General features: G+C 56.7%; 1 protein-coding gene across 1 annotated transcript; it reads left to right on the top strand.

The window, feature by feature from the left end:
* Nucleotides 1–288: 288 nt before the first annotated feature.
* Nucleotides 289–15,360, top strand: ONECUT2 (one cut homeobox 2). Its single transcript, XM_033009211.2, is given in 4 exon segments — nucleotides 289–551; nucleotides 553–1,125; nucleotides 1,127–1,484; nucleotides 14,621–15,360. Coding segments are annotated over 4 exon segments (1,389 nt in total). The 5' UTR covers nucleotides 289–380; the 3' UTR covers nucleotides 14,908–15,360.
* The last annotated feature ends 1,408 nt before the right edge of the window (nucleotides 15,361–16,768 follow it).

Raw genomic sequence — 16,768 nt, 5'->3', positions numbered from 1 at the left:
GGTGTGGGTGAGGGGGAGCGGCGGCGTGGGGCGGGGGGGGGGGAGGTGGGTCCACAAAGGGCCGCGTCTCCTTTAAGAGCGCGGCGGGTCTCCCCGCCCACTCCCGGCTCCGCGCTGCCATTGGGCGGCGCGGCGCGCCCCGCCCCGCCATTGGCCGTCCCGCCCCGCCCCGCCCCGCCCGGCGGGGGCGCAGGTCCCGGCGCTCCCCGGCCGGCTCCGGCCGCTGGCAGAGCGGGCGGCGGCGGCGGCGCGGCCGGACATGGCGCGGGGCCGCCGGGGGCCCGGCTGAGCCGCTGCCCGGGGGCCGGCAGAAGCGGGGCGGCCCTGCTGGCCCCCCCCCCCCCCCCCCCCCCCCCCAAAACCCCCCCCCCCCCAGCGCCATGAACCCCGAGATGGCGCTGGAGCCGCTGGGCAGCCTGCACGGCGCGGCCGGCCATGAGCCGGAGCTGATGGGCAGCCCCAGCCCGCACCCCCACGGCGGCCGCAGCGCCGGGCCGCTCCGGGGCCCCCCCCCCCCCGCCGCCGCCGCCCCCCGAGCTGCCCGCGCCCCCCGGCGCCCGGCCGGCCGTGGTGTCCGGGATGGCCTCGCTGCTGGACGGCGCCGCCGAGTACCGGCCCGAGCTCTCCATCCCGCTGCACCACGCCATGAGCGTGCCCTGCGAGTCCTCGCCGCCCGGCGTGGGCATGAGCGGCACCTACACCACCCTGACGCCGCTCCAGCCCCTGCCGCCCATCTCCACCGTCTCCGACAAGTTCCACCACCCGCACGCCCACCACCACCACCACCACCACCACCACCACCACCACCACCAGCGCCTCTCGGGCAACGTCGGAGGCGGCTTCGCCCTCATGCGGGACGAGCGCGGGCTGCCCGCCGTCAACAACCTCTACGGGCCCTACAAGGAGATGCCCGCCATGGGGCAGAGCCTCTCGCCGCTGGGCAACGGGCTGGGCCCCCTCCACAACGCCCAGCAGAGCCTCCACGGCTACGGGCCGCCGGGCCCCGAGAAGATGCTCGGCCCCAACTTCGACGCCGTGCTGGCGCGGGGGGAGCAGCACCTCCCGCGGGGGCTGGGGACCCCCCCCGCCATGCTGCCCCACCTGAACGGCATGCACCCCCCCCCCCCCTCCCGGCCCCCCGCCGCCCCCCGGGCCCGCGCTGCCCGCCGCCCGCGACCGCCCGCCCTCCTCCTCCTCCTCCTCCTCCTCCGCCGCCGGCGCGCAGGTGAGCGGCTCGGGGCAGCTGGAGGAGATCAACACCAAAGAAGTGGCACAAAGGATCACGGCGGAGCTGAAGCGCTACAGCATCCCGCAGGCCATCTTCGCGCAGCGGGTGCTGTGCCGCTCGCAGGGGACCCTCTCGGACTTGCTGCGGAACCCTAAACCCTGGAGTAAACTCAAATCCGGCCGGGAGACCTTCCGGAGGATGTGGAAGTGGCTGCAGGAGCCGGAGTTCCAGAGGATGTCGGCCCTGCGGCTGGCAGGTAGGTGCGGGGGCACCCAGCGCGACCCCCACGGAGGTGCTTCCCGCCGGTACCGGGTGCCGGCTCAGCTGGGCGGCGGGGGGGGGGGGGCGCGGGGTTCCGCGGGGGTCGGGATTGGGGCTGGGGGGGTGTGTGGGGGGGGGGGATGCTGACAGCGGAGCTTCCTCCGCGCCCGCCGCCAGCATCCCTCCCGCCGCTGCCGGGCGCACCGGCCGCTTGCAGACCCGGGAACGGGGAAGCGCTGGGGGGGGGGGGGGGGATACACACACACATTCCCCCCCCACGGGACCGCGGGGCAGGCGGAGCGGTGGGGGGGGGGGAGGGGGGAGGTGGGGGGGGGGGGTCTGGGAGCTCCGCGCAGCCCCGCGCAGCCCCGCGGCCCGGCCGCATTGTCCCGCGGAGGGCGCGCGGGCGCCCCCTCGCGCGCTCGTGGGGCGCCGCAGCCCCCATTGTTCTGCGGGGGCCGGGGGGGGGGGGGGGCAGCGCCCGCCCGTCCTGTCCCCATCCCTGTCCCCATCCCAGTTCCCATCCCCGTCCCTCTCCGCGCCGCGGGGGCCCGGGGGGGGGGTGGTGCACACCCGGCCACATCTCTTCCCGCGGGGTGGGGGCCGCGCCCGTGGGCAGCCCCACGGGAGCGCGAGGCAGGGCCACCCGCCGCCGCGCCCCCGCCTTCCCCCGCCGTGGGAATCGCTTCAGCGGGTGGCGGCGGGGACGGAGGGCGGACACGCGTGGGCGGAGCGCGGGCGCGCCGGTGTCCCCCGGCTCGGCTCCCTGCTGCGACCGCAGTTTAGGAACGGGGAGGGGGGGGGGGGGGGATGTGTTTGTTCCGACAAGTCCGTCGCTCTTTTCTCGATTGATCCCAACCCGGACAGATTGATCCGCGCGTGTTATTGATTAGCGGGGAGCGGGCTTTCCCCGTGGCGGACGCGCAGGGGTGGCCGAGGGGAGAGGAGGAGGGAGGGGAGGGGGTGTGGGGGTCTCTCTCCTTGAGCTGCGCCCTCCCCACGGCTGCTCGCGGGTCCTGCCACGGGAGCTCCACACCCCCTACACCCACAAAGGAACTGGGGGCTACGTCCACGGGTGGGGACGGGGGTTCGGGAGGCTCCGGTGGGCGCTCGCCCCTCCTTTGTCTCTGGCGGAACAATGTGGTTTGGAGAGAGAGGGGGGACAAGCCCCGGGCCCCTGTGCCCTGCAGCAGCTCGGCCCTTCGGGGGTGCCTGCCCCCACCCTGACAGCACCGGGATCTCGCCTTCTGCCCCAACAAGTGGGTGCAGGGCTCCGGGCCGCTCTTCCTCCCTCTCCTCTTCGGAGGCGGTGGGATGCTCTCCCCTCGAGGGTCCCTGCACGCAGGGATGGGATGCGGCAGAGCAGGCGGGGGGGGGGGGACCAGGAATTAATTATCCATGGCCCTACTCCCCGGCTGACCCCTCACCGGAGGTGCTGTGGGTTAAACAGCCCCCGGCCTGGCATCTCCAAAATCCTCTCGGAGGGTGTGCTGGCTTTCTCAAGGTGAAGGAGACTTTGCAGGGCTGCTGCGGGGCTTGCCCAGCCCTGCAGCCCCTTCCAGAGCCGGGACGCGGGGGGCAGGGGGCAGGGGTGCCGAGCAACCCCGCGGCTCCAGTGGAGACTGCAAACTCCCCCCGGCCTCGCCAACACCCCCCGGCTCCCCAGTTCTGTTTTTTTTTTCAGCCAAATGAAGCTCCCGAGGTTTTGTCTGCAACACGAGCAGAAAGGGTCTGGGTTTGTTTTTTTTTTTTTTTATTTTTTGTCGGAGCACGCGGTGATGTCGCCTTCTCAAACAAACGCGTATCTAGAGGGAAATCGATGCAGATAATGTTTAGAAGATTAAAAGAGCATTAATGCTGGCAACAGGAGCATAAACACGTGGACCCAGTTTTCATTGATCTGGAACCTGAGCCGGCTCATTTCCAGTAATGCTGCTGGTGCTTTTCCTTCCCAGCACCGGTCCCGGGTGGGGGGTTCCCCACGAAGCCCAGCATGTACGGCAGAAAATCAGAAATCGCCGTCTGCGCACTCGGTGGGCACGTAGATGCGATTTCTGATTTTCTGCCGTACACACAGAGTTACGCATCTATAATTCTGGGTCTCCACTTCCCCAGTTCCCCCTGAATGTCTTTGCATCCAGGAGTAAAGTTTGGAGTGAGCTCAGTCACCGAGGGGGCATGGGTTCCCCGTGGACTGGGAGCCAGAGTGGAAAAGACCTTTGCAAATCACCGTTCCCTTCGGGAAATCGATTATTTTTTTTATTATTATTACCACGTGTGAATATGCAGCCTCATTGCCTCAGTGCTTCCTTCTTCCTTTACTTGCCTGCTTTAAATGCCTCTGAGCAAGGGGAATAAGCCAAAAGCACTTTAGATTTCTGAAAACTGGCCAGTTTGTCCTGTGGTCCTGTAAGTTTTTCCCAAATGGGATGAAAATCTCCTGTCCTTTGAGGGAAATCCCCCCTCTCCCCCCATGGGAGCTGTAGCAGTGGGGTGTGCTTATTATTTCTTTTTCTTATAGAAGATAATAATATTATATTGTGCTTTCTTACTCTATTCTGTTTTCTTACTCTATTCTGTTCTCTTACTCTACTCTGTTTTCTTATTCTATTCTGTTTTCTTATTCTATTCTGTTTTCTTATTCTATTCTGTTTTCTTATTCTATTCTGTTTTCTTATTCTATTCTATTCTATTCTATTCTATTCTATTCTATTCTATTCTATTCTATTCTATTCTATTCTATTCTATTCTATTCTAGTTTTCTTCTCCTTTCTGTGCTTGTTATCTCTCTTGGTGGAGGGTTCCCCGGGTGTTTCGGGGGGGGGGGGGCACGGCCAGTGTTGCGCGGCTTGGAGCGGTGCGGGCAGTCTGAGCAGGGCCGGGAGCAGCTCACCATGTGAACGGGCAAGTTCAGTGTGTGATTTGGAGACCCGAGGGCAAAACATCGCGTTGGCGTGACCGTGCGAGCGCCTCGCTGTGCTTGCAGCCGGGGGAGGCGGCAAGAGCCCTCCCGGGGACACGGGGGTCCCCCTGGGGCAGGCTTCTGGGGACCTGCCCTGCCCTTTAGACACACGCTTCCCTTGCAAAATGAAACACAAGAAACTCTGCTGGGCCCCTGGGTTCTTGGTCTGCCTTGACAGTGGGGTCTCTGGGACAGGAGCCCACCCGCCCCTGGGAACATCTCGGTGAGGCCTCGATTGGGTGCGGCCCCATCGGGCAGTCCCTAACTTTCTGCCGAGGCTGAAAAATATGGACTATCTCAAGATGAATCAATGTGTTTACCTGCCCAGAGTGTTCCGAGGGCAGGGTTCAGCTGCGGTTCAGGTTAATGGGACAGGGAGCTGTGTCCCGATGCCGGGCTTGCCTGCAAAGTCCTGCCCCTCGGGGCGTTGTACCAGGTCCCTGCCGGGTAAACCCAGGCAGAGCGCGGTGAAAAGAGCTCTGTGCCGCAGGCTCCCACAAGCCACCGGGCCCTGACGTGCCGGGTGAGGACCCACGGGTGTTTCTGAGCGTGTGGCTGTTGGGGACTCCCAGGGTGGCGAGCTCCTGCCGGGGTTTGCTCACCCAGCCCCCCCCCAACCGTTGCCCGCCTCGAGCAGCCGGTAGCGACTCGAGTGCCTTTGCCGTTTTTCCGGGCCGCTCAGCAAAACGCTCGCGCGGCTTGTTTACATTTCCCCATTGCTGAATCACCTTAGTGATGATTAAACATTTTTGTCCCCAAACACCGTCGATGATTCATCTGCGCGAAGCAGGCGCCCTGACCTCGCCGGATTTGCATCCCTTGGGTGGCAGCGCGTTTGGGGGGGGGGGGGGTGGGGTGAAGGGAGGGCGACGGTGTTACCCCCTGCTCCTTTCCATCCGAGGGGCAGCGGAAGCTGCCGGGGGTCTCTCTTGGGGGAGAGGGGGGGGTGGGGGGTGTGTGTGTGTCTGTGTCTCTGTCTCCCCCCGGGGGTCTCTCTCAACGCCCTGCGGCTTCCCCGTGTCAGCACCACGGACAGCGGCGGGGGGGGGGGGGGGGGGGCGGCTCCGTCAGGACCACGGACAGCGGCGGGTGGGGGGGGCGGCTCCGTCAGCACCTCGGACAGCGGCGGGAGCGGGGACAGCGGGGACGGGGGAGAGCCCCCGGGATGGGGGGACACACACACACACACACACACACACATCAGAGGGGCGAAGGGGGGGTCCCTCAATCCACGCCCCCCACGCTCGGCCAGTCCCTGTGCGGGGGCTCGGCCCCTTCGGGCCGTAGCTAACACTTCTCGCTCGGAATTTTGAGACTGTTTTGTTTGTCTGGCACTGCAGCTAAAAATTAAGGCGTAATAACATCTGTATCAAGAGCGTTGGCTATATCTATAAAACTATTTCTTAGCGTTGAACTAAATATACAGGTACATAAAGAGTCTTTGAAAGGTGCTTAGTGGCTTGAAATATTAGTACTCGCTTCAGATATAGATTAGTGGTTATGTTTGAGCAATCCATGCGGTAAATTGTGGTGCTGGGTGATAAATTATATTTCTCATGGACCGACTTTCTGAAATAATTTCCTGCCCTATCTTTTTGTTCCACGTTCTTTCTGAAGACATTTCTGCCCAGCAGAAATTTGAATACCATCTTTGGTAAGCAAGCGGGTTTTATCAGGTTCTTGATTGGTTGATAAAGATAAATCTGACCACACTAAATGCATTTCTATCTTTTTTGTCCTCTACACTTTTTAAGAAACAATTAGTCGATCTACATGTGTTGCTCATCCTGAGCGTTTCCAATCCGCTCTACACTATTTCCTTATTAGATTGTTTCCAGCATCTCATTTTTTCCTAGTATTTCTTGGCCATCACCAAATGAAATATCCCAAACTCAAATTTTCCTCTGAAACTGAAAACTGCCAGAATTTATTTGTGGCGAGGAACACATAAAAGAGAGAATGTTTTTTCTAAAAGGATTATTTTCCAGTAACTGGTGCAGTTTCCTCCCTTGCTCTTTATGGGGGCATTTTGACTCAAACTTTGTGTTTTTTCCTGCACCGCAGCCCCAGCTGCTCATCCTTAGCACTCTTCCCTTGTATTATTCACAAAATCTTGTCCTAGATGTTCCTGCCAGCCACCAGTTGCAAGTGGCTTTTTCATCCCTTCCAATTAGACATTACTCAGAGATGACAAGCTTCTTGCCAGTAACCCAACACGTCTATTCTGAGTCTCCAAGCACTGGAAGCAGCAGACTCCTTGCATCAGAGGAGCTCCCCTGTGGCTGTCTTCAGAGTGGAAACAGGGCTCTGCAGGTGTACGGAGAATTAATCGACCAGGGAAAGCAGGGCTGAAAAGGACTCGAGACATCACTTGTCCTGACAGTCTGCCCCATTATTCCAGAATCTCCAGTGCTGGGGATTTCTCAGGCTACCTAGGCAATCTCTTCTAGGGTTTACGGGTACAAAAAAAATCCTTAATGACTAGCCTTAATCTCCCTTTTTGTCTTTTAAATCCTTTGCTTCTCATCTTATCCCTGCTAGACACAGCAAAAAAATTACTCCCTTTCTTCTGATGGCAATCTGTTTGTATTTAAGACTCCTATCCTGTCTCCTGTCTTCTCTAGAAAAAGCCCCATCATACTTTGGAGATGAGTATGCAGAGAAAACATTATGTCCAATGGGGCAGATAACACCCCTCTTTTTCCAAGGTTTTGTACCCAGCTCTATCAATCTTGCCGACTTTTACATAAAAGGCTCTCTGATTTCTAGAGGATTTTTTGTACGCAGAAATCATACAAAATAGACTAATCTCAAATGGCTTCAGTGATAAGATCAGCCAGACAACTCGCTGATGGCAGATAGAAACGCAGTCCAAAAAGAAATTGGAGTGTTTTGGGGTTGTTTGGGGTTTTTGAGCTATAAAATCCAACTACTCCATTGTGGAAAAAAAGGGGACTGAAACCACTGGTAAATGCTGCACAAAGGAATTATTAGACAAGCGATAGAGGCTGGCAGTTTCCCAAAACGCAAATTGTCTCTGAGACCAAAATATCTCTAAGTAAGCAGGGAACATATTTATGAGTAGTGGTGATTTTCCAGCAGATCTCATCTTGTCATAATGGGCATTTAAGACCGGGGGCCTGTGCTGAGGCATTAAGCTTTGGCAGGCAGCACGCAGCTGAAGAAGATAAAGGAAGAGCAGGGGGAAGTCTTCCTCAGAGAGCTTCCCGCACACCTTCTTCTGTGTTTTCCTCCTGTTCTTTCCCTTGCAGCAGGGCACGTGGGACTCGGCTTGCAGCTCCGAGTTGTAAGTGCGAGGTGCCGGGGGGGAACTGCAGCGCGGGAAGGCGACGTAGCCACGGGAGAGCCGCTAGATGTAACCAGCAGAAAACAAGATATTTCGAATCCTAAGCCGCTCTAAGATTTCAGACTCCTGGCCAGTGCTGCCTCCCCTGCCTCCACTTTGCATTCCCAGCCCTTCCTTGGACAAGATGCCCGAGGTGCTCCTCCTCCTCCCCGGGGAGGAGGTCGCAGCTGTGCTCGGGGGCTGGAGGGGATGTGCTGCCGCATCGCTTGCAGCCGCCGCTACGACAGGCCGGGCGCTCGCTGGGGGGAAGCTCTGCTTCCAGCTCGGCGCTCTGGCGAGGGCCATAGAAACCCTCGTGACAGGGGAGTGTAATAATTCAGCTGGAAACTAGGCTGGGCTTCAAAAGGGAGGATCTCCGGAACAAGAGGAAACCTAAATCTTGGCGGCGTTGGCATCCCAACGGCTGGGAGGAAGGCTCACCAGCTCGCCAGCGACTCCCAGACAGAAATGGGGCTCGTCAGGAGGGCTGGCTGGGGGGCGGGAGGTTCCAGAAGCGGAACGGGGGGGGCTGCCTCGCAGAAACGGCTTCCGCGCACGGCGAGAGCTTGCGGCCGCTCGGCGACGGGGAGGACGCCGAAACTGCACTGCGTGCTCACCAGGCCCCCGCTCTTTCTCGCCCCAGAGTGCAATAAATTGGCCCAGTCCCATCTATTATTTATTATTCTGTGTTAATGAGGGAAGTATATTGCAAGAGTACTTAGAGGCCCTTCTCGGAGGTCCCGCGCCGGGGTGGGTGTTGCAGCGCGGCACGGGAGGGAGCAGCCCCTGCCCCGTGGAATTTACAGCCCAGCTTCCGCCACCCAGCAGGTTTACAAGAGATTTGACAGAAATAGCTTGAGGCCTGCTACGTGCCAGAAAGAAAGCGTTTCTGCTTGGTGGGCGTATCGCGTTTTCCCAGGTAAATGCCGTGGGAGGGCGTTCACGGGGACGACAGCGATCGGGGGGGGCTTCGTGTGGGAGCAGCAGGTGAGGGCGCACCGGCTGCACGCCCCGACAATGGGATTATTTGCATCTTCATTCAAATTGTTTCTTGTTGCATAATGGTTTTGTACACAGCGGAGTACTTAACCTAATTTGTATTGATCTCAATTGCTTTCGTTTGTGCATACTTAATTCAGAGAGGTAATCAAATTGATTTTTGAGGCCTAGTTTTTAAAAGATCATAGTAACAGAGCTATACAAGAGGTTGCTTTGAGTGGATCATAATGAAAGAAAAACATTTGAAACCTTCGGAAAATGTTTTGATGGTCATTTCATTGTGTTCAGTATTACTAGCATAATTAAATTTCCTTCACATTGAGTTCTCTCTGAAATCAAATTGAGGAACTTTTTTTAGTTCCATCAGACAGATAAACGGGTTTAGTTGACTTTGTACTACACCTGCATGAAACCACATACGGGAGATCAATATTCACAGCTTACCCTTATGAACGATGGAGAGAAATTACTTACTGCTGGATTAAGGGAATATTGTTCTCTACTTGGCTGCTTCTTAACATTGACTGTTTGTTTCATAGGTCCAAAGTCACTTTTGCCATTAGCGTAAAAACATCATAAAACTGGTGATTATCTGGGGGTGTTAGTTAACTTGAGAAACTGCAGGGAACCACATTTAGAGGAGATTAAGACAAAGGGAAGCTTTTTTTTTTTTTTTTTTCCCAGCAAAAGTAGACCATGAAGCATGGCCCTGAGAAATTTCAGACTGCTAGACAGTCCTCCAGGGTTTCTGGTTAAAACCCCCTCTCCTGGTCGGTTTAAAAGTAGAGATACCTGAGGGGGGAGATGGATTGAGGCCAGATTTACCTTGGCGTTTCGTTTCTACGAGAAGCCGGGCTTGCACTGCGTGCGTGCTTCGCAGGACACAAAATCACGGGAGCTTCTTTCGTTAGCATTCCCAGTGTCCAAGGGCAACTGGTGTCGGGCTCTGGGCAGGGCAGCGGGATGGGGCTGTCGACCCCACAGGTCCCTCCGTGCCTGGCTCACCAGTTTGTGGTCTTGGTTGGCAAAGCCGCTTTGCCCGTGGGCATCGCTGCCCGGTGACCCGCAGAGCCTGGCTCCAGCACCTTGGGGTGCCCCTTCCCGGGCTCCCCACAGCTCCAGCACCTAGGGGTGCCCCTTCCCCACAGGTCCAGCACCTCGGGGTGCCCCTTCCCGGGCTCCCCACAGCTCCAGCACCTCGGGTTGCCCCTTCCCCGGCTCCCCACAGCTCCAGCACCTCGGGGTGCCCCTTCCCGGGCTCCCCACAGCTCCAGCACCTCGGGTTGCCCCTTCCCCGGCTCCCCACAGCTCCAGCACCTTGGGGTGCCCCTTCCCAGGCTCCCCACAGCTCCAGCACCTCGGGGTGCCCCTTCCCCACAGCTCCAGCACCTCGGGGTGCCCCTTCCCGGGCTCCCCACAGCTCCAGCAACTCGGGGTGCCCCTTCCCCACAGCTCCAGCACCTCGGGGTGCCCCTTCCCGGGCTCCCCACAGCTCCAGCACCTCGGGGTGCCCCTTCCCGGGCTCCCCACAGCTCCAGCACCTCGGGTTGCCCCTTCCCCGGCTCCCCACAGCTCCAGCACCCCGGGGTGCCCCTTCCCCACATCTCCAGCACCTTGGGGTGCCCCTTCCCGGGCTCCCCACAGCTCCAGCACCTCGGGGTGCCCCTTCCCCACAGCTCCAGCACCTCGGGGTGCCCCTTCCCGGGCTTCCCACAGCTCCAGCACCTCGGGGTGCCCTTTCCCCGGCTCCCCACAGCTCCAGCACCTTGGGGTGCCCCTTCCCCACAGCTCCAGCACCTCGGGGTGCCCTTTCCCCGGCTCCCCACAGCTCCAGCACCTCGGGGTGCCCCTTCCCCACAGCTCCAGCACCTCGGGGTGCCCCTTCCCGGGCTTCCCACAGCTCCAGCACCTCGGGGTGCCCTTTCCCCGGCTCCCCACAGCTCCAGCACCTTGGGGTGCCCCTTCCCCACAGCTCCAGCACCTCGGGGTGCCCCTTCCCCCCAGCTCCAGCACCTCGGGGTGCCCCTTCCCCACAGCTCCGGCCGGGCTGGCAGCCACCAGTGGAAGATTTCACAGCGGCATTTTTGCCTTTGCCTTCCTCCTCCTCTTCCTCGAGCCCCTCACAGCTGCGCTGTGCCGACATCAGAGGGTGGGATTTGATTGGATTTTGGAGGGGGAAGCAGGGACCACCCCAGCTCTGAGGGAGTGAACGCACTGCCTGTTGCTGGTGGTTGCCATGCAGCCGTCTTTAATGATAGAATAAATTTCCCAGTGCTTCAGTCTTTATAAACAGAAGTTTTACAGGCAATACTTATCAACTGAAACGCTCCTAGGTATTTTTCAGGATTTATAGCTATTTGTAATGCATGGGCAGTCTCGGTTCCTCTCTTCTGAGGAAGAAAACAGAGAATAAGAGTTACTGTTGCAGAAAATAAGATGAATTATTAGTAGGAATATTCAATTTAATGATGCTCAGCAACAAAAAAAACCCCTGAGCTTATATTAGAGGTGTGTGAAGTTCACAAGGCAACCAAAACTCAGATGGGCTTGCAGAAATAAAATTAAAAGTATTTCCTGCGGATGCCTTTCACGCCGATGGGGCTGCAGATGCTGGAACTGATGCAGTCCACGTCAGCCACTGACAGCTCCTGGTTGCACTGGGGTTGTGATTCTTCCAAGGCGGTGTGATACGGTCCTTTTTTTCATGTGAATTGTATTGAAAGCTATTAAATGTGGGCAGTTTAGAGCAAATTTTCTTCGAGAATGAGAGGCGTGTCCCGAGAGGCGATGGAGTCTGTGGTGGCTGGGAGCGGTGCACTGTTGTATTTTATTTTTTTATTTCTGAGCAATACCTGTTTCTGTTTTAAAGCATTATTAACTGAAGCCATTGCTCACTGAGGACACTGTCCCTCCTCGGGGTCCCAGCCCTGCAGTGCCCTCTCTGCACCGCTCTTAATGCCCTTTAAACTGGCAGGGTCCACTTCGGTCAACGTTAAGTGAGGCAGTACTGAATCTATTTCTGAGCTGTTTCTAAGTAAAGCGTCTCTAGCCCAGTGGAGAAGAGGAAAGATTTTATTTTTTCACCGCTATGGCTTTCAATTCTTGCCAGTTGTCCATTTTCTTCCATAGGATCTGTTCCATATTAACTGCCGTTAATAAATCAAATTGTTCTTAGAATCAAGATGGCCGCTTCCCTTCCCTCCACTATAAGACATCTCTCTTTCTGTAAGCGGGTTTCCTGGAAAATAACTTTATTTTATTAGAGTACTCACTCCATTTTTCTCTTCTGATAAATGCACGTCAAGGAACAACACTTGCCTTTATGGTGCCTTTTCAAGAGCAAACTTAACAGTTCAAGGAAAGTATTTACCGAATGCATTGAAAAGCACATACCTTTGCATTATTTATTGTAAGATACCAATAACTGTAAAACGCAGAGTATCTCTGGACATAAATTAGTGATGTTAGGAAACACTAGCCTCTTCCCAGTGTCCTGGAACCGATTAGAAGCGGCAGCAGAGACGCAGGCGCTCCTCGCATCCCCCGTGCTGGGGCTACCGCCGCCTGGGTTGCACCCAAAAGGCGAAGGAAAGCATCGAGTGCACAAATCCAGCCCAAAATCTGCTTTTTCAGCTCGGACGGGCAGTAAAGTATCACCCGCTGGAGGGGCAGGCAGAGGAGCCAGACCCTTCCCGCGCGATGCCTTTGGGCTCATCACCTCCGGAGCCCCGCGGCCAGCGCTGGGGCCGTGGCCACGGGCCCGGGAGGGTCCTGAGCCGCCCCAGGGGCGCCCACCCAGAGCCCCCAAGGCCGGGGCTGGACCCGGCGCTCCGGAGCATCCTCCTCTTACTTTGTGCCCTGCCTGGGGTAATTTTTTGAACGGTCCGACCCCCTCCCCAGCCCCTGCAGCGGGGAGCGGATGCCAGAGAGGGGTCCGGACCAGCCACTCCACCAAAATATCCCAGTTCCCTGCAGAAATCCTGGGAAATTCGTGCACAAAGCCGAGCAATCTCTCACGCAGGCGACTGAGCCGGGCTCCCAGCGCTGCCGCGCTCAGGCACGGGTAGACGGGTGCGGCTCCGACTTTGGGTTAGTTACAGATATTCCCACCGCCCCAGTTTTACTTTTTTTCGGTCGGGTTCTCATTTCCCATTCTAGACGTGCAGAATTATTTAACAGGGCTGCTTCAAAACCCGTCCACTTATCAATTCACTCCACTTATTTTGTCCCAGCACATTACCTAACCATGTCAACATATGGATTTTTTTTATCTCACCGCCCTGTGTAGACAGCCTTATCAGGCTATTTTTAAATCTGGGTATGCTATGGCAGCGGTATTGGTTTCAGCACTTGATGTTCTCTCTGTGCTAATAAATACAGATCAGCTATTAATACTGATTTTTTTTAGGATCCATTAGCCTCGCTTGGCGCAGCGGTGGCCCGGCACTGCCGCCCTGCCTGACCTCTGCTCCGAGGGGCATTGCTGGCCGGCCCTGCCCTTGGCGATGGCCCGGGGAGCAGGGAGGGGGCCACGCCAGACCCCCAGCCGGGCAAGCAGAGGGTCAGGCTTTAAGGCAAGAAGGGTGATCTGAAAAGGAAGGGGAGATTTATTCTCAGATGAAAGACAGTTGCCTGTTTTAAAAGAGGTTTTTGCAATCCTGGGTAGTTTTGACTGGTTTGTCCTCCTGGAAGAAGCTTTAAAATCCATGTTGTAAACCCAAATGCGGGTGAACTCCAATCTATGGGGCACACAGTCTCACAGCAGGAGGTGTGAGTTTATCTCACAGCAGTTGTCTGAAGTTTTGGCGGCTTTTTCAGACGGCGGCAGCTAGAAACCACAAATAAATCGGTAAATGGCTAAAAAGTGGCCGCAGAGGTCTCTGGAGCAAGCAGAAGGTTCAGCTGGACGGTGGCAGCTTGTCCTCCTGAACATCATTTTTTCCCTGGTGGTGGTCACGCGAAGTTGCTGCCACGGGAGCTTTGACTGGGGTTTGCTTCAGGGTGTTTAAAGTAATAGAACTCCTGTACAAGGGTTTGTACCGGGGTGTTGGGGAGGTGGAACCACGGGGGGTTGCCGCGCTGTTCCTTCCCCTGTGCCGGGGTCCCTGCCTCCACCATCGTGCCCACCGTAATGGTTTTAACTATGTGTGTGGAATGGCAGGTCGAAGAAAAGGCTATCTGTCCCCAAATACAGATGGATTTATCCTAAATGCATGAACAGCAATTTCCAGCTGTCTTTCCGTACATCACCCAGTGGGTGGAGTTTATCTTGCGGACCAGGGGCTTGCATAGTTTTGTTAAAAAGTAGTAATCTGCCGTTGTTCTGTGCTACGGCATGTGAGAAGTATCTGCAAAGGATTAATCTTTGTCTTAGCTACCGAGGGGGGAAAAAAAAGGATGTGCTTTGCATTTTCTTTCCTAAGCTGACACCAGATAAGCTAAATTGTTAATTCTGATGCTGCTGTAAGAGAAGAGCAACGCATTTCTCTGCTGGTGGCTTTATAAAAAACGTGAGAAATCTCAGAGTTGTGCACTGTCCCCAAATGGCAAGTGGATTCGAGGGCTCTGGCAGGGGGTGGCCGGGGGGAGCGCTGGGGTTGCCCGGGAGCTCAGCGCCTGAGTGCTGAACAATCAGGTGCCTGCCCAAAATCATTTCAGAGCAGTGGAGGTCTTGGGGCTGCGAGCGCAGCGCCCGGGGCAGCCCCCCGGGACCCCCCCGGGACCCCCCGGGTGCTGGCCGTGCCGGGGCGGCCGGCGGCTCTGCGGCCAGCCCCGCGTGTCCTGACGCTTGCTTTCTCTCTGTCGCTGCCCACCCCTTCCCCAGCCTGCAAACGCAAAGAGCAAGAGCCCAGCAAAGAGCGGAACAACTCCCAGAAGAAATCCCGCCTGGTTTTCACGGACCTCCAGCGCAGAACGCTTTTCGCCATCTTCAAGGAGAACAAGCGCCCTTCCAAAGAAATGCAGATCACCATCTCCCAGCAGCTGGGCCTGGAGCTCACCACCGTCAGCAACTTCTTCATGAACGCCCGGCGGCGCAGCCTGGAGAAGTGGCAGGACGACCTGAGCTCCGGGGGCTCCTCCTCGGCCCCCAGCACCTGCACCAAAGCGTGACGGGGAGCGGCCGGCGCGGCGCGGCGGCGAGCGGCTTCGCAGCGGGGCCCTTCACTGGTGACTTAAAGCACAATCCTCCCGGAGCCGAGCCCCAGCCCGGCTGTAACACAGGACCCTTCTTACGGCTTTTAGTCAGTCTTAGCAGGCGCAAGTTTAAAATTAACCTCTTCTATTACAATACTATGCTCAGGACAGGCGAAGCAGGTCTGAAACGTAGGGGAGGGCGTTCGCGAGGCGAGTTTCTCCTGAGCCCCGAAGAGCCCCGGGCGGCGCGGTGCCGCTGCCAGCCTGGGCAACCCGCCCGGGCCCGGCGCTTGCCACGTGAGAACGGAGCACAAAGTCTGACACGTAGACACTAGAGAACCCGAGAACCCGTTTTTACAACTCAGGCATGGTTTATGTTAAGTGTTTTAGGGGAAAAAAAAAAAAAAAAAAAAAAGAAAACGATCAAATCTAAGGGGTTTTTGTTTGTTTTTTTTTGTTCCTGGGGTTTGCTTTTTTTTTGTCTTTTGTTTATTTTTCAGTTGGTTTAATTTGACCAGCGAGTATAGCTTGCTCTTGGATCGGAAAAATCCAGTTCACTCGAGCTCAAAGTATCAAGCACAAAGCCAGTAGCGACAGCGGCCGGCCCGCGCCGGGCTCGCCGCGGCGACTCCGGAGGCGCAGCCGCGGGTGCCGAGGGCGGGCGGGGGCCCCCGGTGACCACACGAGCCTCACGCACACTTGGCCGGTTGTCACAAGTTCGGTGTTTGCACACTCAGGAGGTCAGTCTAACTGCTACGGGACATGGAGCAAACACAACCTTTTGAAAGATCTAGATTTTTTTAGGTCGTTAGTACGTCCTTTTTAGTTCCCAGGAATCTAGTTTCTCCTCGGCGGTGTCCTCGTTACCGAAACGCGGTTAGCGTTCGATGTATTTTTGTTCATTTTCTCGGTATTTTACGCTACTTTCGCGCAGGAAAAAAAAAAAAAAAAAAAAACCAGAAACAAGCCCTTCAGATGCCACCGACCGTTTTAGATGTGCCGCGTATGACTTCGCTGCGCCACCTAGATCTATCGCATCCCTAAGTTCCTTTTAGCCCGCGGCCGCCCAAGCCGGCGGGAACACAGCACACCAAAGAGACGGGACTACTGCAAGCCAAAGATGTTTATCCCTCGCCACCTCCTCTTCGTCGTCGCCGGCGCGGGCGGTTGGCGGGCGCCGGGGAAGCCTCGCGAACGCCGAGCCCGCTCGCCGGCCCCCCCCGAGCACCGGCCCAGCCCGCGGCCGCGGGCCTCTCGAGACACTTGAGACTTTTTTTATGTACTACTTAATCGAAACCAAAGAAGCGTTTTTCTGCACCTACTTCTTCTGCAACAAACTGTTCCATTTAAAAATAAAATAAAAATTTAAAAAAAAAAAAAAAAAAAAAACAAGGAAGCGCGTCAGGAAGCAAACGAGTAACACACTGTGTTTTGACAGACATCTTGGACGTTTTAGGAAGCAGATCTCAAAGAAAGGGTTGACAAGAACGAGAACAAAGCAAAGCCAGTACGATTGCTGCTTCATTTGACAACTCAGTCATCTTAAAGTTGAAGATTGTCTTTAATTTGTGCCTATGCAGTTTTTTCAAAAGAACAAGGAACAGAGCAACCAAAACCTCAACAGCTACAATACCAAAGATGAGGATTCTCACCACTTGTGTTTCAGTTCATTACCTCCTCTTGCACGACTAAATGCGTATAGCACCATCGATCTCTGTACAGGTAACCCCTTCTGTTTCTTTGCGCAACCGAAAGGGTGGGTTTATTTATGTTTTTCCTGTTTCTGCCCCACATGGGATCTCTCCAAGAGCTGCATGGACTCCAAGTGCAAGATGTT

Source organism: Tyto alba, unplaced genomic scaffold (genome assembly GCF_018691265.1).
Source record: "Tyto alba isolate M040663 unplaced genomic scaffold, T.alba_DEE_v4.0 Super-Scaffold_42, whole genome shotgun sequence".
In the NCBI taxonomy this organism is placed as follows: Eukaryota; Metazoa; Chordata; class Aves; order Strigiformes; family Tytonidae; genus Tyto; species Tyto alba.
This window is presented reverse-complemented; position numbering and strand designations above follow the sequence as displayed.